Here is a 20216-nt window from a genome sequence, read left to right as displayed (position 1 = left end):
GTGAGCTGAGGGAGACTGGAGCTTGGCCAAGGAGGGGAGGAGAGAGAAGGGGTGTTCAGGGGAGTAGAGTAGCCCATGGAAAAGCTGCGGCAGAGGACGGGGTGTGTCTGAACCACGGTGGCTTATGTTCCCACTTACAGGGGTAAGGGAACGGCAAACTCCTCCACGGGAAACGCCTGTTCCAGCCTTAAAGACAGGAAGGGGATCTCAGGGGCCAAGAGGGCGGCGCAGTGATGCGGAAGCGGCCAGAGGACTGGCTGCAAGGAGGGTTATCAGGCTTACCTTTGTTCTCCACGGTGCTTCTCTTGCCTCCTCTGCTCCAACAGAGGGTGTGAAAAAGTACTTGAAGTGAAGCGAAAAATATGACAGCAGTCAGAATGGCAAAATGGTACGGAGCGGGGAGTTAGTTTTTTGACGCTAAGAAGAAAAAGTTTTCAGCAAGGTACACAGGGAATTTGGCAGCATCTTTGGAGAGCAGGCTGGATGACTTAGTCATCACGTGACCAAGTGTGTGCTTTCACGGCTCCAGGCAGGCCTGAGTGGAGTGGACAGGACCACACCTAAGGTCGGCAGTCCCCGTGCCAGGCCTTGTGCGCTCCCAGGCCAAGGCACAACCGGGTCCAGCTTCCGTCATCCCAGATGGAGAGAAAGAGGACTTTACACTGCTGCAGGGGACTGACTTTCAATATATTAATAAAACTTGCAACTCGGGTAGGCGAGCTTAACTGTAACATTAATTCCCAAGTCAGCCTAGTAGTGATCCTTTTCTTACAATTAAGACATGTGAGATATTTTCATGGAGCAGAGAGATGTATACTGTAAGCTTTTCCCTCCTAGCCTGATTAAATGTGGCCACGTACATCCTGGCTGTACACACACTGGACAAAAGGTTGATCTTTAAGACAGCCTTTCCTGTCTCTCGTGGTCCAGATTAAGGGTCAGTGCTAGGGCTCTGCACTTCACACGGCTGGCGGGATCCTGGACTCCCTGCCGCCGCTGCAGGTCCCACACTCTCTCTGCACCTGGCAGAGCCACCAGAGGTCTCTGTCCTCACCGCCTCCCGCCACCGGCTCACGGGACGACCTTTTTAGGAGAGGGGACGACACAGAGATAAGAGCGTGTCCAGCCTGGGCTCTCAGCTGTGACAGGTCACGTCTCAGCAGCCTTTTGTTGCTTCCTTCCCAGACTGTGTGGAAAAGTGGTGTCACGATTACTTCCTCAACTGCTCAGCACTCAGGACGGCAGAGGTTATCCGAGCTGAACTCTTAGAAATCATCAAGCGGATCGAGCTTCCCTATACAGAACCTGCCTTTGGCTCAAAGGAGAACACTCTGAACATAAAGAAAGCTCTTCTGTCTGGTTATTTTATGCAGGTAAGAATGCGTAAGGCTGGCTGCGGCGTGGTCTTTACAGAAATCTCACATATTCAGGACATCCTGTCAGAAGTCTCACTTGGGGTGATTATTTTATTGGTGTGAAAACCCTCATATGTTACTGAATGTTTAGTATTTAAAGACACGTCCTTTCAAGCTAGAAGGTCCGAACGGACAGGAGATCTTTCTCATCACAGAGGGAGCTCTTACAGCACCCTGGCTGAACGTCAGTTGCAGTTCCTCACGGCACCTGGCTGTTCCCACTTAACTGGTGATGTGGCGCCTGACAGGTAGACAGCATCCCGTCGGTTTCTTTCCTGAAGCAGCCTAAGGCGGCTGCTCTGAACTGTTAATAAAGCCTGTTACAGAAATGCATACATTCTTCACATCATAGTGAGAACACTGGCATTTGAGCATGGATTTCCTCATCTGTATGGAAACATGTCACAGGGTTACGGTGAGGAATTAAATGAGCCAAACGTCAAGTGTAAAGCACTGGACGTCCGTGTGCAGTCCACGATGTGGCAGGGAACAGCTTTATTTCTTGACCTCTAGAACATTCACCTTTGCAGCCGTGCTGCTTTGGCATGCTGCCCTGAAACTGATGAAATTAGTCGACAACATCCTCATCGCTGGCTCTTAAGTTTTGGGCAAAACATGTATACATCTTACTTTCTGTATCTGAAAATGGAAAACGTGTAGCCAATCTGTAGTTTATTCTCTATGAAGTAGTTTGGAATTTTTAAAATGATATTTTTGCCGTACCCATCTCCACATTTACACACCTTTTTTCCTCTGAAACGCTGCCTCTCAGATCGCTCGGGACGTGGACGGGGCGGGCAACTACCTGATGCTGACGCACAAGCAGGTCGCACAGCTGCACCCGCTGTCCTGTTACTCCGTCGCCAGCAAGATGCCCGAGTGGGTTCTCTTCCACAAATTCAGCATCGCTAACAACAACTACATCAGGACCGCCTCCGAGATCGCTCCTGAGCTGTGAGTGCAGTGGAGCAAAAGGGCTTTCTCTTAAATTCCTACTTGAAGCGCAGGTGGCAGGCAGGTTTCCTTGCGTTTTCAGTATAAGCAGCTTATACTACTGCTAACCTAACTTTGTGTGGAGTATAGCTCCTAAACGCAGGTCTCTGTAGATGACTGAGAAAGGCCCGTGACTCGGGTTACAGCAGAGAGAGAATAAGTCTAGAAACACAGGGCAAAGCGTGACTGAAGAGGCACAGAGCCAGCGGGTGCAGACCTTGCAGTGAGCCTGGCCACCTCTCACGACAGGTGAGCGCTGAGACTGGAGCAAGCGGGGAAGGGAAGAACGGAGGCGAGGCTGAGAGCAGGCAGGTACGAGAGGCAGAGGGCTTACGACGGACTACAGAGAGAGTTTGGAGTTGATCCTAAGTGCGATATAAGGCAGTTGGAGGGTTTTAAGCCAGAGTAACGTCTTCCGTCGGGAAGATCGCTGGCTGCACAGTGAACGGCCTGTAGGCAGAGCGGTGAGGATGGACGGTCTCACGGCCGCCGCAGGTGCAGGCCCACTGGGAAGACGCCACTCACGCTCGGGCAGCTGATCTTTCCAGGCAGGAGCCAGAGCAACTACAGGGGTGTCCAGCTTCAGCCGCTGGAAAGCGTGCTGTTAGTAAGAGATGCAAACACACTCCCTCTCCCACACACCCAGAGTTCTCCCGAGCACCTGATCTGACCTGCTGCAGAACTGTGACGGCCTTGGGGGAGATACCAAGGTGTCAGTCCCCGGTGGTTAGAGTGACAGAACCCAGCTTCTCCTAGAAAGGCAGCTGTATTGGTCCTACGAGAACCACAAAGTACTCATCCTACAAAGGCAGACTGAGCCGCTGAGAAGTTCAGACTATCAAGACTCTGGAGGCAGACTCTCCAGGCCTGGGAAGGGTCCAGTCATGTTTGTTTGGTAATCTCTCCCCACTAATAATTTTTTGTTTTAAACAGATTTATGCAACTGGCACCACAATACTATTTCAGTAATCTGCCTCCTAGTGAAAGTAAGGACATTCTACAGCAAGTCATGGATCACCTATCCCCTATTTCAACATCGAAAAAGGAGCAGATGTGTGACAAGTGCCCTGAAACTACTGAGCAGAGATGCAGTGTGCAGTGACGCTGCGGAGCGTCCTCGACGCCTGATGTGCAATACCCGCCCCACAGGCGGCGTGGCGGCCGGCCAGCGGGGCAGCGCGGACGAGGCGCCACAGCCCACACGGGGTCCTGAACGGAAGAACGTTCTGTGTGTTATTTAAAAACTAAAAATAGAAGTTTTTATTGAGTTCTTTAAATACTACTCCATGTTTTTCTTCTTACTGGAAAAGTTTTTAATCAACCATTCTTAATTTGACCAAAATTTTAAAAAAGCAAAGGTATTTTGTAAATGTGTCGCAGACACGGGTGACAGAACCCTACTTTTTGAATAAAGTCTGAATAAAGTCATCAGTTTTTCAGTAAGCCTCCACAAGTCTTCTGGTACCTGTGCAGAAGCCAGCCCACCACGGTCCATGGGAGATGGGTTAGACAGACAGATGTTCTTTCAGTTTTTCCATGATTTCACTCATTTTGTCGCCTGGAATTAACATCACAGTTCGCAGGGGCTTCATCGGTACGTCATCAAAGGACCATCGGCCTCCCAGACACGTGTCGCTCTCCTCCTGCACTGAGTAGTTGAACTTCAGGATTGCCTTCTAAACCAAAGAACCATAAATTTAAAAGTCACACAAGCTGAAGGCAAAGCTCATTTAATCAATAACAAGAAGTACAATAGTGTGGCAAATGTAATAAGGCTGACAGTTAAAACGAAGCTCACATGGGACAGTCAGGCAGACGTTACAGAGCACTCCCCAAGGAGGCTTCTAACCTGCGTGAGGAAGCAGACGCATCCTACTTCTAAGAGGTGAAGAAGCAGCTGAGTGATAGTACCCTGGCTTCCCTCGTGGCTCAGAGGGTAAAGAATCTGCCTGCAGTGTAGGCGACTTGGGTTCGATTCCTGGGTTGGGAAGATCCCCTGGAGAAGAGAATGGCAACCCACTCCAGAATTCTTGCCTGGAAAACCCCATGGACAGAGGAGCCTGGAGGGCTACACCATGGGGTCGCATAGAGTCGGACACGACTGAGCGACTCACTTTCACCTTCTTTCACCTTTATAATTCTGAAGTCACTCATATTCACAAGCCCATTTGATTCTCAATAATCTTGGGATACGCAAGTGAAATTAAGACTCATAACATTTGACAGTTAATGAGAAGAACCGTGAGGCTAGTCTTAGCACTGTCCCAGCTGCTTCCTTGGCATAAAGCTTCATGTGAGGACAGTAAGTCTGTGTGACCAACCCATCTTAAAACACCCGCACATTTGTCCCTGACACGGTCCACCTCAAGCGCTGAGGTACACATTTTAAACAGTTTTCACTTATTTACTTCCTAAAAAACAAGGACAGAGCTGAATCTATAGTGCTTTTGTCTTCAGTGGGCGCCTTTTAAAATAAGTCATATCATCCAATCCAGGAAAATGGGTCCTCCTCAGAGACTTAACATTTTTGAGAAGCAGGCAGCATGAGGAAGTATGCGCTCTGGCATCTGTCGTCACGGGCACCAGCTTACAGGGACACACCAGGGGCACGGCCTCTAGGTCCCAGGGCACGGGGCGGCGTGGGAGCCAGCAACAGGGGCACAGGGCCCACCCCGCCCTCCACACCCACCAGGCAGTGGCTCCACGGCCCCACCTGTGCACCAGGCTAACGCCCACCTCCCAGAGCGCTGGGAGAACGAAGACCTCATAGTAAGCACACTGTAAATGCCCAACCATCAGTGTGATCGGCTCGGTAATCACCTCCTCCCCGCTCGGTTATTGGCTCCGAGGCGCTGTAGGTACAGAGGTTTAAAAACAGAATGGCCACACTTGAACTTTGGCACAAAGTGAGAGAGCAAGAAATCCTGATTATTATTAAGAAAATCCTTATTTACATTTAAACAGAGAGATGGAACAGGACAGTCTTACCTCATAGAAAAATTCTTCTTCCGCATTTGCAAACATTAACTCGTCTTTCTTTTGGTTGCTCCGTTTCTTTTTGGAATTGCTTTTTCCTGCTTCCACAAATGTCTTGCTGATCAGAAGGTAGAAGGAACACTTCCCACATGGCTTGTTGGCTCTGTGCGCCTCTGCTAGTTCTTTCCTACAAGGTACAGACACGGACACAAGGTTTGCCTGCTGGGTCAGACAAGATCCGTGGGCAAACCAGCGCACAGGAAAAACCACTGAGACCTCTGCAAGGAGTTCTGTGGTGACACAGGCTTAACGGACAGACGTTAGATCTGGACGCTTCTAAAGCAGCCAGAGGCACTTGAGTTGATTATGGCAGCGCCTTTTATGATGGATGGTAGGGTGACTCACAGCTGAACGCTCTGAGTTGCAGATACACAGCAACCTAACAGATGAGTCTCAAGTTCACACAACATCACTGCTCTGTTAAAAATACCTAAGAATCTGGATTTTCTAAAACATTTAACTGAAACACACAAGGGCATACAGCCATGACCGATGCCATCAGAGCAGGGGACCTCTACAGTCTCCATTCACTGGCACCTGGGACTTATTTCTGGCCTGCCAGAAATGGCCAGACAGATGCCCTGAACTACCACATCAATGAGACAGCAATGAAACCTTAACTCTTTCCTTCCTTCCTTTAAATCATACATAACCCCATATGTCTGGCTAAACAAAAATATAAAGAAACTCAGAACAACCCACATTGGCTTTCTTTCACAGGATCAGGAGAAAGCTGATCCTATGAAATCAAACAAACACGAGCTCCAGCGGATCAGAAAAAAGACAAGTCAAAACAAACAGGCTCCGCAAGTACAGTATGAGCAGCAGCTAAGGGGCGGGGGCAAGGGACAAAGAGCGAAACTAAAAAGCAATTGTATAAAGGAAAAATGGGAGACCAAAAGGTTTCAAACTATAGTCACATTTGCACCAACTATTTCCAGGGAAATCACAAAGATGTACCCTGACCTCTGAGAAATAATACTCTGTAAAGCCTGGGTGTCCATCTGTAATTTCATCCTCCTCTATGTCAAAGCATAGGCAATATCAATTCCTATCTCTCCATACATTTAAAAGATTCTTGTAAACCTAAAGCTCGTGCATTAAAGCAAAACAATAACAAACCCTGAGAAGCCTGAGAGGCAGTATCAGGGCCATGGTTGCACTCGTCACAGAATATCCCAATGGAATTTAGGAATTTTACTGTTTTGTTATTGTAATTATTTACATTTCATTCGTGTAACAGAAATCCTATCTATGAAGCAGGTGAAAAACTTCGGTCAAATGGGCATTAAAGTGTATATGAAACTCTTATTTTTATACCATTTAAATATTTACGATTATTAAGACTATTGTCACAACAGTCCTAAGGAATTAAAACTATTAAAAAGCCTACTATTAGTAACGCATACATCTCAGGCACTCCCCACACACGTGCTTAAACCAGTGTATTCCACCGGAGTCACATTTCTGAATGTACTTGGGGAAGCCTGTTGAAAGGCGTCCTCCAGCCTCTTACTGGAGCTGCTGGTGCATGGGCAGTGCGATCTGCGGGGGAACGTTAATGAATCTCTCGCTCAGCAGAAAGCCCACAGGCCTGGCGGTGTCGTTGAAAAGCCTGTCCAGCTGCTCAACCATGCTCTTCTCACAGTTCTTCTCACAGAGGCGCAGAATCAACTCCTTAATTTGCTCAGCACAAGGGGTACCCTAGAAAGCAGAGAGAAGGCTCACTCTTTATCACAGGCCGTCACCCACAGAAGAAAACATAAACATGAGAACTATCACTTTTTAGTATCTTATAGGTAAGTGTGGTTTCCTGCCAAAGCCTTTAAAAAAAAACCTTACAAGTGTTTGGGTTTCCCTGACAGCTCAGTTGGTAAAGAATCTGCCTGCAGTGCAGGAGACCCCGATTCAATTCCTGGGTCGGGAAGATCCCCTGGAGAAGGGAAAGGCTACCCACTCCAGGATTCTGGCCTGGAGAATTCCACGGACTGTATAGTCGGTGGGGTCGCAGAGAGACACAACTCAAGACACAACTGAGCAACTTTCACTTTACAAGTCTTCAGTGTTGATTATTTTTCAAAAGTAACTAGACCTGGTTATTTACTAGCCCATCCTCAGTGGTCAGAGAAGGTTATATACTCAGTGGTCAGAGAAGGTTATGCTAACTTAGACATACTGGGATAGAAACTCTAGTCCGTCTCATAAGATGAAAGTATTTGAAAAGTTCACTTAAAAATTAAGATAAAGGGCAGCCTGCATCTTATTCTAAGGAGGTTTTTGGTTTGTTTTTTTTAAACTAGAACCCATCAATGAGTCAATAAAAATGAATGAAAATACAAATAAATGTGAGTGTCCTTAATTTCAGGAAGCAATGAAGACTCAGAATCAAAAAAAACAGCTGTAGAGACAGCAAAAACAGCTGTGTCCACACCGACATCAGAAAAGTCATTCTTAAAACCTCGGAGGACAATTCTCTATACCACAGGCAGTAAATGACTTTAACTGGATACAGATTATTCAAAGAGAAACAAAAATACCTTCAAATTGAAAAAAGGATTACAGTAAGATTTCACAAGAGCACATGTCCTTATATCTAGTATCTTTGTCTGATATAAAACACACTTTCATCAAGGATTAAATAGAATTAACTTTTTAGGTTCTGGCCTAAGGAATAACCACTCTAATGGCCACCCAATGAAACCAACCTTTCTTTCAGTTAAATTTAAAAGACTTATGAAACCAAAAATCTCGTCTTCATCCACTTCGTCATCGCTGTCTTCTGAAACATCCGTTTGCTGTTTCCAAAAAAAAAAAAAAAAAAATACTCATTTTACCTTTGGTTGAGAAGTGCAGTACAAAGTCCTGGAATCTGGGCGGCATTTATCTTTTCAAATTTCAAATGAAAACTGTTTTACTGTCATGCCTTAGCAAAGCCTCATGGACTAAACCTGTGCAGCCCTGTTCCTATCACTTCACCTCCCTGACTCTGTCCTCTTCTTACAGGCTGGGTGCTCTCAATACCTTTATTGACTCTTAAGACGTTCTGCCCAGTGTACTGTAAGTCCAGAACAGATAAGCTCTCATTAAGGAAACCATTTTCGTCTGTTTCCTAAGTGACGCTGGAGGCCGCCCAGGCTTGTTTGTGCGTCCACAACACTGTCTCACCTAAAACCCATGCTTCAGAGCACTGGCCAGTCATGACCACAGGTGACGATGAACAACGCCTCAGCGCACGGGCAGGAGAGAAGGGGGCGAGGGGAAACGAGAAACTGCAAAAGCAGCACAAGAGTGGAGTACATGACTCCTGAGCCACCCTACCCTTTCGCGTTTTGACCTCCTGCTTCGGCTCTACTCAACGCATCCGCCACACTTCGCTTCACCTGCTGCTTGTCCGCTCGTCCAAGCTGTAAACTCCTCCCGCAGCTTCCCCAGTCCCCAGCACAGAGTTTGGCACAGACTAAGTCCTTGGGGAAGATATGCTGAATGAATTAAATGAGGCTGCTGCTCTTACCCCGAAGGACAGCAGGGACCCAGGCTTGCCCCGAGTGTCCCTGAACTTGTTCTGCGGGAAGGGGTCCCAGCACCGCCTCTCAGCCAGGCGCAGGAGCAGTTGGCGGTACCAGGGCACCTCCTGTGGCCAGGGCCTCAGCAGGAACAGAGAGCAGAGTGGACCTGCCTACAGGAGCCAAGTCAAAGCAGACAGAGCTGCCCGGGGGCCTGGCACGTGGGGAGGGTAAGGGGGCATGCCTCCTGGATCTGAGCTGACCACGCCACTGAGGGGGCCTCAGGCAAGGGGGTGACCAGGCTCTACAACAAAACACATCTACTGAACACAGAGGAGTAGGGTGGCTCAGGCAAGGCCGCTAAGGCCTAGGTCACCCAAACGAATGATGTGCCAAGGTGAGGGAAGCCTTAGGCCCAACAAAACAAGAGGGTGCAAAAGGAGAAAATGAGAAGGCGGCTCAGAAGAGACCACCAGTCCCGCTGAGAGGCCCAAGGGCACGCCTGCTCTCGGAGGAGAGGGGAAAGCAGCAGAGGGAAATGTGCTGTGTCGACCCGCCCAGGCCCCCTGAGAGTAACAGCAGACGGTGGACCCCCAGCCACTGTGACAAAGCCTGCTGGTACCCCCAGGCCAAGGGCAGGGAGTGTGAAAAAGGCTCCCTCAGGGCGAAGCCCGCCAAATGCTTCCTTGAAAAGCAACAAGCGCTCTGGAACACGCTCAGCCCTCCTCCTCAACAGCCCATCAGGCATCCAGGCAGCAGCACGGGGCCTGCTGGTCACCACAGCCCAGCCTCGTCCACCACCACCCACCTCCCCCCAGGAGCCGCCCTACCTGACCCGAGTCCGGCCTCCTCCCAGCCCACCCCTTACCTCTCCCGAGCCTCTTGGGCCCCAAGTCTCCAGCTAAGCAAGCATGTGTGGTCTGCACAGGCCCCCACTTCCCTCCACGACCCTCGAAAATGCCTTCTCTCGAACAGTCCAAATCCCCCACTTCCACAGGGTGCAGGAAATTTGGGCAGCTTCTGTCCTCAGAAGAAGTCTGGTCCCTGGGACACCTCAGGTGTCTCTGTGGGAGCCAAGGAAGCCATAATGTACTTTAGATTTATTTGTGTAATTTCAATTAAAGGATGAATCCCCCAACCAGAGAATAAACTTTTTCAAAAATAAAAGTGACCGCTTCTCACTGGTGTCCCTCGGGTCTCAGGACACTCGTCAGCAAGAGCTCATGTCTACCTGCTGCCAGGGCAGGCGGCCTGCTTCTCCCCACCGAGCCCGCGGGAGGAAGCCTCCGGGGCGTCACTCCTTTCGTTCTCCTGACTCTGCACGCCAGAGGTCCTGCATGCTGGCTGCAGGGCTGCACAGTGTCTGCTGTGCAAAGGTACTAGTGACCCCATCCATTTCAGGACGTCAGGAGAGTCGGGGGTAAAAGCCAGATCCAGGTGTTTGGTGTTCAGGAGGAGAGGAGGTAGAAATTGAACGCAGAATCTTTTTCAAGAACTTTGGCTTTGAAAACAAAGTGAGACGGCCGACACTGATGACATTAGAGTGGAGCCTTAGACGGGTGGAGCTGTTTTGCTAGACGATAGGTGTGGGGATATAAAAAGATTTCATGCAGAGGCTACACGCACTGCGCCCGTGCTGGTACCAGACCCGCTGTACACACCTTACCCTGTGCGCCCACCGCTCTCGAGGAGCACCAGCACCGCCCGCGTGGACAGAGCGCCTCGTGGGCCTATGTGAGGTCACCGGGCAGACTGCCGTCCACAGGTGGTCCCCATCCCTTCTCCGATCCCACATCCTCGTCTGACACTGACCTAGACACTCCTCCCACTGAGGGGGGGGTCTGTGTGCCCTCCCCTTGCACCTGCATGGACCTTCACATCTGCTCCTCAAGCAGATGCTGGAACGACTCGGTACCATAGTGCTGCACTTCCGCCTGGCTCTCGGGTAGGGAGGCCCACAGTCCCTGCTGGGCTCCCGGTGGAGTCAAGGAGTGAGCCACCTTCCAAGAAAATCCTCCAGCCCCGCTGGAGCGTCTCCAGCTACTGTGAATGAAGCAAACAGGAGCCAGCCTCACGGAGCTCTGTTCCAAGTACAGCTCCACGAACCAAGCAGAACTGTTGTGTCCTCACACACTAGGCTGCGGGGCAGCCTGTCAGGCCGCAGAGGTGACGGAGCCAGCGGAGGATGCAGCAGAGGCAGGACTCGGCCCGGCCTGCCCCTCCTCCTCCAAACGCCACCCCCTGCTTTGCATGATGCCACTCAGAGCTTCCCCCCCTTCCCGCTTCTGTCACTCCCGAGCCTCCTTGCAGGCTCTGCCACTCAGTTCACTCACTCAGCTACCGCTGGTGCGGCCAGAGTCCGTCCCTGCCCTCCCTGAGCTATCTCAACCCTTCTCATGATGTCAGTGACCGTTTATCTGCTGAAAACACCCCAGACTCCAGCTGCTGCCCCACTGCTCACTTGCATGTATCACACGAAAATCAAACCAATACGTATAAACCCACAGTCATGTTCCCTTCCTGACCTGATCCTCCTCCACACTTGGACTGTGGTTCTCCAGACAGCCCCTGCAGAATCCTCTTCGACTCCTTTCCCCTCTCCCAGACCCGGTCACTCACTAAGCCCGGTCGCATCTCACCTCCCCAGTCTCTTCTGAATCAGCCTACGTGTCTCCCTACCACCCACTGCCACTGCCTGGAACACTGCATTTAATAACCCTGGATTGCCGAGATGGCCTGCTAGCCAGTAATACTTTCCAATCTGAGTTTCTGGCCTGTGTGATGTAAATCAGAAGGAACTTAGGATACAGAGCTAATTTAATCAGAATAAACACCACTGTCCTGCTCACCTTAATCACACTCCCGATATGGTTCTGTTGAATCAAGAGATTTGTGAGTTCTGCAGTGTTCACAGGGGCTTTTAGAAAAAGCTAAAAGAGAAAAAAATTATTTTAAATTAAAATCGAAGAATGGTTTCTAATAAAACTTCTCATTTCCATATGCAAATAAAAATAGTGAAATTTCAAATGAGTTGACCAGGAAGATGACCCAGAAAAGCAACCCAAAAGGAAAGAAAAAGCAAAGAGAATCAAAGAAGTCAAGGCATAGAGCTGTGAGAAGAGGCAGTCGGTGGTAATTCAGGAGGTGCTGGGAGGGTCAGGATAGGGAGAAGAGAGCGGAGGGGGACATCAGGCCACAGACCCTGGAGGCTCTGACGGGCAGAGAGCCGAGCCTCCGCTGCTTGTGACACCAGATGGCGGAGCAGTGAAACGGGGGATTACACGAGAATTCCTCCAAACCACAGAAGTTGAAAAATGAATTAGAGAAAAAGTGAATAACAGCACAAGTAATTAAAAGAGGACAGGGAGGGCACTTGAAGACACAGAACACTTAGATATGTTCATCAGAGGAAGAGGTCTAGGAGCAGAGGCTCAAATAGGGGAGCAAGCCCTGGAAAAGGAAAAGAGCAATCTTCCCTCCAGGCAAGGAAGGCAGGCAGGAATGGGAATTCTAAAAGAGTAAAATTGAAATCTGACAGAACTTATATTGAATGGCCTGGAATTTCTTAGAAGAGCAGACTCATGTGCAAGGAATAAAAGACCATACCTGCTGTAGTAACTTCTTAATTCCATCATAATCGTTATCTGAGATAGAATAAGCTTCAAATTCAATATTCACTTCCTGTAAATGACACACAAAGTAAGTCATCATACATAACTCACTAATTCAGGCATTATTTTCCATTTGCCCATTTTTCTTTTCCCTCCACCCATCTTTCCCCCCTCCCCCATTCTTTTTGGCTCTATCTCCATCTACAGAACATGCCAGCGAAAGGAGGAAAAGAAGAAAATGTTACCAAAAGAACTACAACTGTCTAGGCTTCAAAATAAAAAGCGACATAGCCAAGACTGCCATCTGCACAGACAACAAAGCACCTTCACACCATCTCATCTGAAACCAAAGCCGGAGAACAGAGTGCTTAGAGAGACCTGGATTTAATGCAGAGAAAGTCTGTTCTGAGTAAAGCAAAGGAGAAACTCTTACCTGACTGCAGTAAGTGTAAACAAAGAAAAAACACTCCAAAAGTCCCTGGCATTGCCTGGAGCTTGATTCAGCCCATGGATACAAGGCCAGGCTTCGTTCACTGGGCAAATGTTTACTGAGTTCCACTCTGCACCAGGCACCGTGACAGGCACTCAAGGTGAAAAGCAGACATGAAGGGTCACACCCTCGTGGAGCTTACAGTTTAGGCGGGAACACAGACATTAAGGAAATGGGCTTCCTTGGTGGCTCAGACGGTAAAGCATCTGTCTACAGTGCGGGAGACCCAGGTTTGATTCCTGGGTCGGGAAGATCCCCTGGAGAAGGAAATGGCAGCCCACTCCAGTACCCTTGCCTGGAAAATCCCATAGATGGAGGAACCTGGTAGGCTACAGTCCACGGGGCCGCAAAGATTCGGACATGACTGAGCGACTTCATTAAGGAAATAGTCATAGAAATAAACAGAAGATCACACCTTTGTAGGCTACAAATAGGTGAATGGGGCTGTAAGAACTTAGGTAATAGGACTCAGAAATTCAGGAAAGGCTTCCCTTAGAGAAGTGACACTTGAGCTGGGAACTAAGGACTAGCAAAGAGAGTTCCAGGCACAGGGAACAGCACGTACTAAGGCCCTGAGGCAGGAGGAAACGTGCTGAGTACAAGTAACCAAAAGGTCTGTGCAGCTAAGCAAACGGATCTCTCACCGTGAAGCAGCAGACTCTAAGAAGCAACACCACTGAAATATTCCATAAATAAACGAAAGGATTACTTCACTCCAAAAACAAAACCTCAAAGGCTTTTAAGTGCTAAATAAGATCAGCCTTTGAGGATCCTAAATCATGCCTTATTAGTATTATTATTATTGCTGGAAGGTAAATTACCAGCAGTATCGCTGAATCAGAGGATTCACATATTTTAAGCTTTGATTTTGTCCAACTGTCCCCCCACCAATCCCACCAACACTACACGCAAGTGCATGGTTTCTTACACTATCGTCAGTGGTGGTTACTATACAAATTTTCAACCACTGGTAGTCTGATTATCCTTATTAACACAAGCACTGATTTCTACAACCCAAAGTTAGCTAAACAGCCAGTTAAAAGTGCTAAATAAAAAACGATGAGACCACGTTCAAGGAAGGGGCCAAAGAGCAGAGCTGTTTTGTAGGGAAAGCTCTGTTCCATGGAGCTTTATCACATTATTGGCCAGAGACATATTAACACATCTTTTGTTACCTAAACATTGACTGAAGACGTTTCAATATTCACTTACATAAACTGCAAGCCACAGATGTTAGTTTCTGCAAAAATCCTCCAGTCAGTAACGAGTTATTATATACCCCCCCATAAGAACAGTGCTCACCCTGCACCCACACTTCCCCCACTCATGTTCATCTCCCCACCACTCTCTTCTTTATTCTGATCCTGCGGTACCAGCTGTCTCTCAGTCCAATAACCATTAGAACTTTGGGTTTTCTTACAAATGAAACGGGAACCCACCAGAGCAGTCAGAGCAAGAAAGGGAGAACAGAGCTACATTTTTTTTTTTTTCTGGCCATGCCACGCAGCATGGAGATCTTAGTTCTGCAACCAGGGATCAAACTCAGGTCCCATGCAGTGGAAGGGTGGAGTCTCAACCGAGACAGTGAGGAAAGTCCCCAGACCTATATTTTTTAAAGATCTCTCTGCTGTGGATGGAGGACAGACTGGAGGTTACAAGAATGTAGCCAGTTAAAACGTACTACAGAAGTCCAGGCAAGAGACAGTGGAAGAGTAGCCTGTGATCGGCACAGAATCACTGATGAGAAATGTCTGGCTACTGATGGTAAAGCCAACAAGATTTTGAGGAAAAGGGAGGAATTAAATTTAACTTCCAGGTTTTGAACTTGAGCAGCTCGTGAATTTGGGAACCATTTATGAAAGCAGATAAGTTAGGGGGTGCCAGGTGAAAAAGAACCAGGAATGGCTTTCTTGACATAAGAGAAGCCATTCTGGCCTCATCCACTTTGTATTCTAAGCCTGGCCACAGTGCTTGCCCTCAAACAGGTCTCAGTAATTAATTATCTGAAGGATACAAAGGAACAGAGAAAAGGTAATTAAACAGTGCAGTGATAAAAGTCCCAGTTAATAATATCTGAGATCTGCAGGAAGTAAGGTCCCCACAAAGTGGAGGATGGAATAAAGATGGTGACCCTTCCGACTTCAATTAACTAAAGCTGGGACTCGATCAACCTTTGCCTCAATGTTATGCTTAATTCTCCTCTGCTTAAGTCCATTCATGAATATACATGTATCCTTAACTTAAAAAAAAAATGTTCTTTTCATCATAAGAGATTGAAATGCAAAAGTAGGAAGTCAAGAGATAATAACTAGCAGCTTTGGCCTCAGAGTACAAAATGAAGTAGAGCAAAGGCTAACATAGTTTTGTCAGGAGAACATGTTGGTCATAGTAAACCCCCTCTTCCAACAACACAAGAGACAACTCCACACATGGACATCACCAGATGGTCAATACCTAAATCAGATTGAATATATTATTTGCAGCCAAAGATGGAGAAGCTCTATATAGTCAGCAAAAACAAAATTTGGAACTGACTGTGGCTCAGATGATGGGCTCTTTAGTGCAAAATTCAGGCTTAAATTGAAGAAAGAAAGGAAAGGCACTAGGCCATTCAGCTATGACTTAAATCCCTTGTGATTATACAGTGGAGGTGACAAATAGATTCACGGGATTAGAGCTGTAGACAGAATGCCTGAAGGACTACTGATGGGGGTTCTCAACACTGGACAGTAAGCAGCGACCAAAACCAGCCCAAAGAAAAAGAAACGCAAGCAGGCAAAGTGGCTGTCTGAGGAGGCTTTACAAATAGCTGAGAAAAGAAGTGAAAGGAAATGGAGAAAAGGAGATATCCCAACTGAATGCAGAGTTTCAGAGACTAGCAAGGACAAACAAGAAAGCCTTCTTAAGTGACCACCACCAAGACACAGAGGAAAACAATAGAATACGAAAGACTAGAGATCTCGTCAAGAAAACTGGAGATATCAAGGGAACGTTTCATGCAAGGACAGGCACGAAATAGGACAGAAAAGGTATGGACCTAACAGAAGCAGAAGAGACTAAGAAGTGGTGGCAAGAATACACAGAACTACACAAAAAAGGTCTCACGACCCAGATAACCACAATGGTGTGCTCACTCACATACAAACAGACGTCCTAGAACGGGAAGTCAAGTGGGACGTAGGTAGCATCACTACGAACAAAGCTAGTGGAGGTGATGGAATTCCAGTTGAGCTATTCCAAATCCTGAAAGATGATGCTGTGAAAGCGCTGCACTCAATATGTTAGCAAATTTGGAAAACTCAGCAGTGGCCACAGGGCTGGTAATGGTCAGTGTTCATTCCAATCGCAATGTCAAAGAATGTCCAAATTATCATACAATTGCGCTCATTTCACATGCCAGCAAGACTACGTTCAAAATCCTTCAAGCTAGGCTTCAGCAGTTCGTGAACTGAGAACTTCCAGATGTACAGGCTGGGTTTAGAAAAAGAAGAGGAACCAGAGATCAAATTGCCAACATTGGATGGCATAGACAAAGCAAGGGAATTCTCAAAAAACATCTATTTCTGCTTCACTGACTATGCTAAAGCCTTTGACTGTACGGAACACAACAAACTGTAGAAAATTTTTAAAGAGACAGAAATACCAGACCACCTTACCTGTCTTCTGAGAAACCTGTATGCTGGTCAAGAAGCAACAGTTAGAACCAGACATGGAACAACAGTCTGGTTCAAAATTTGGGAAAGGGTCTGTCAAGGCTGTATACTGTCACCTTACTCATTAAACTTCTATGAAGAGTACAGCATGCGAAAGGCCGGGCTGAATGACTCACAAGCTGGAATCAAGACTGTCAGAATATCAACAACCTCAGGTATGCAGAAATGGCAGAAAGTGAAAAGAAACTGAAGAGCCTCTTGATGAGGGTGAAAGAGGCGAGTGAAAAAGCTGGCTTAAACTCAACATTAAAAAAAAACTAAGATCATGACATCCAATCCAATCACTTCTTGGCAAATAGAGGGGGAAAAAATGGAAACAGTGACAGATTTTTATTTTCTTGGGCCCCCAAATCACTGCGGACAGTAACCACAGCCACCAAATTGAAAGATGCTTGCTTCCTTAGAAGGAAACCTATGACAAACCTAGACAGCATATTAAAAAGCAGAGACATCACTATGCTGTCAAAGGTCTGTATAGTCAAAGCTACCTATAATTTTTCCACCAGTTATGTATGGATGTGAGAGTTGAACCATAAAGAAGGCTGAGCACCGAAGAATTGATGCTTTTGAATTGTGGTATTGGAGAAGCCTCTTGAGAGTCCCCTGGACTGCAGGTAGATCAAACCATTCAATCCTGAAGGAAATCAACTCTGAATATTCATTGAGTAACTGATGATGAAGTTAAAGCTCCAATACTTTGGCTACCTGATGTGAAGAGCCAACTCACTGGAAAGACCCTGATGCAGGGGCAAGAGGGGAAGGGGGAGACTGAAATTGTTAGGCAGAAAGGATGAGGATGAAATTGTTAGGTAGAAGTTAGGCATGAGCAGCAGAAGGTGGCCCAGCCAAAAAGGATCCCCGTTGATTCCTATACCCCATCCCAGAAGTGCCTAGAGGAGCTCACAGATACGATACAAAATAACCAGAGACTTTTCCAACTCCTGATGGACCCTAGACACAGGGTGGGGTGGATACAAACCAACCACAGGGGCTTCCTCAAAATAACCCTAGGCAGCTAGGAGCCTATTAAGGGTTCATAAATATTCTACACATAGATACATCTGATTACAACAGACTAAATTATGGGAAGAGATGCACAATAGAGCCTGTTGTCATGCAACTGTCAATTGGTCTTGAGTGTATGCCCATTTGCACCCCATTTCTTGACTGGTGGTGGGTTCAGGCCCTATTCTGTCCACTGCACAACCAAAGGGAGGAGATGGGAAGTAAAAAAAGAGGGAAACCAAAAGGGATCATTACGGTAACTCCATTGGTGTAGGCCTGCTCCCGTGTCTTGAGAGTGTCTATTTAATAAAAGATCTGTCTGCTTGAGCTGTAACTGAGCTGTAACTTTTCTGTTGTTTTAAACACTTTAGTCCATCATTCCAAATTTTTGTTGGCGATGAGACAAGAACTGAGGGAGAAAAATAAACCAACCTGACAGGATGCTTGGGTAGCATCGCTGAATCATGCTGCAGTCCATGGGGTCTCAGAGAGTTGGACATGACTTAGTGACTGAACAACAACTTAAAACCACCCCAGTTTTGCTGTTTGGAGAGATACGGCTGTGGCAAAGATCCTCGGTGTTCTCCTTATTTGCTGCAAGTATAAATAGTTCCTTCTTCCAATCTTGGGCTTCGTTGTGTCTGTAGGCTCGACACCCACCAAGAAGGGACCCCAGTTTTTGGAAAACATTTACAGACATGGCAAAGTCTAGGAGCATAAATTACCACTTTGGCTTTGGACGTGTTACGTTTGGGGTACCTATTAGGCATTCTAGGGTCTTAAGGACCATTCAGTCTTAATTACTCATTCAACAAACATTCAGTTCAGTTGCTCAGTCGTGTCTGACTCTTTGAGATACCATGGACTGCAGCATGCCAGGCTTCCCTGTCCATCACCAACTCCCAGAGCTCACTCAAACTCATGTCCATTGAGTCGGTGATGCCATCCAACCATCTCATCCTCAGTCGTCCCCTTCTCCTCCTGCCTTCAATCTTTCCCAGCATCAGGGTCTTTTCCAGTGAGTCAGTTCTTCACATCAGGTAGCCAACATATAGGAGCTTCAGCATCAGTCCTTCCAATGAACACCCAGGACTAGATCAGATCTCCTTTAGGATGGACTGGTTGGATCTCCTTGCAGCCCAAGGAACTCTCAAGGGTCTTCTCCAGCACCACAGTTTAAAAGCATCAATTCATTCGCGCTCAGCTTTCTTTATGGTCCAACTCTCACATCCATACATGACTACTGAATAAACCATAGCTTTTTAGACGAACCTTTGTTGGCAAAGTAATGTCTCTGAAACAAAGTGTTAGTCATTCAGTAATGCCCAACTCTTTGCCATCCCATGGACTACAGCCCACCAGGCTCCTCTGTCCATGGAATTCCCCAGGCAAGAATACTGGAGTGGGTTGCCATTTCCTTCTCCAGGGGATCTTCCCGACCCAGGGACTGAACCCAGGTCGCCTGCACTGCAGGCAGATTCTCTACCGACTGAGCTTTGTTGGCAAAGTAACGTCTCTGCTTTTTAACGAACAACATTAAGTATTCCTAGCGCCAGGCTCTATGGTAGGACTCAGTTCTATGAGAACGTGTCACCAGGACTTGGTTTGAAGGGAAGATACGTCGACTTAGCTAAGACTTGAACAACGGAGGGAAATCACTGCAGGAATAATAATACAGGCAGCGCGAACAGCTGAGGAGGAGGCGGGCCTCCGGGAAACGCGGCTGGGCCGCATTGAGGTAGGCGGGTACCGGGACCCCCGGCGCGGAGACCGCGGGGAGGGCAGTGGGTGGACTCGGGGCCTTGAGGACCCGGGAGGGTTTGTGGCTTCAGCCTGAGAACTAAACACCGTCACCGAGGAGGGTGGTGCGGCGATAGGAGGGCCCGGGGCCCCCCGCCGCCCCGGCCTGGGCAGGCCTTTTGAAAACACCTTTGTGGCTGCGATGTGTCAAAGACCGACGTGGTGCCTGTGTGAGGGCCTTTCCTCACCTCCAGGTTCTGTTTCAAGACCCTCAGGTAGCGGGAAGCCGCCACTTCAGGCAGCTCACCCATTCACACGGCTTTGGTTGTCAAAAAGTTTATGTTTTTTTCCCCCAGACAGAAGGTAAACCGGGGTCGCACGGGCGTCTCACCTCACTGACGACCTCGTCTTCTTCATCCTCTTCTTCGTCACTGTCGTCTTCGTCCTGCTCCTCCACTTCATCCTCCTCTTCCTCATCGCCCAGAGCCGGGGGCACGCGGCTCACAGCACGCCGCTTCGGCCGGGACGCCATGTTACCGGCGCCTCTGCGCCTGCGCAATCCCCGCGCGCCCGGCCTTCCGGATCCACCCATTCAAGCCGAGGTGGGGCGGGTGGGAGGGCACGAAGACCCTCGGCGCGGAGCCGGCGTCAGCCCCACAGCCGTGAAGTCCGAAAGTCAAGTCCAACTTGGGGAGGGGGTCCTATCTTGG

At 48.0% G+C, this 20216-nt stretch overlaps 2 protein-coding genes across 4 annotated transcripts in view; one reads left to right on the top strand and one right to left on the bottom strand.

The window, feature by feature from the left end:
• Positions 1–3847, top strand: part of DHX32 (DEAH-box helicase 32 (putative)) — a 52700-nt gene extending 48853 nt beyond the window's left edge. For both annotated transcript variants that reach the window (XM_055560849.1, XM_055560847.1), the window contains exons 10-12: positions 1186–1373; positions 2188–2369; positions 3342–3847. In XM_055560849.1, the coding sequence (XP_055416824.1) occupies positions 1186–1373; positions 2188–2369; positions 3342–3510 (539 nt within the window). In that variant the 3' untranslated portion in view covers positions 3511–3847. The remainder of the gene's footprint in view (positions 1–1185; positions 1374–2187; positions 2370–3341) is intronic.
• BCCIP (BRCA2 and CDKN1A interacting protein) lies at positions 3633–20114 on the bottom strand. Of its 2 annotated transcripts, XM_055560855.1 has the most exons (7): positions 19898–20109; positions 12554–12628; positions 11797–11877; positions 8150–8239; positions 6961–7148; positions 5397–5571; positions 3633–4084 (listed from the first exon to the last, which is right to left on the bottom strand). In XM_055560855.1, the coding sequence occupies exons 1-7, from the start codon at positions 20096–20098 to the stop codon at positions 3914–3916; spliced, it is 981 nt and encodes a 326-aa protein (XP_055416830.1). In that variant the 5' UTR covers positions 20099–20109; the 3' UTR covers positions 3633–3913. The 2 variants fall into 2 exon arrangements, with proteins under 2 accessions (XP_055416830.1, XP_055416831.1); XM_055560856.1 differs by lacking the exon at positions 8150–8239 and having other exon boundaries at positions 19898–20114.
• Between the last annotated feature and the right edge of the window lie 102 nt (positions 20115–20216).

The sequence above is a fragment of the Bubalus kerabau genome, chromosome 22 (genome assembly GCF_029407905.1).
Source record: "Bubalus kerabau isolate K-KA32 ecotype Philippines breed swamp buffalo chromosome 22, PCC_UOA_SB_1v2, whole genome shotgun sequence".
Taxonomy (NCBI): Eukaryota; Metazoa; Chordata; class Mammalia; order Artiodactyla; family Bovidae; genus Bubalus; species Bubalus kerabau.
Note: the sequence above shows the minus strand (reverse complement) of the source record. Positions and strands in the feature narration are given on the sequence as shown.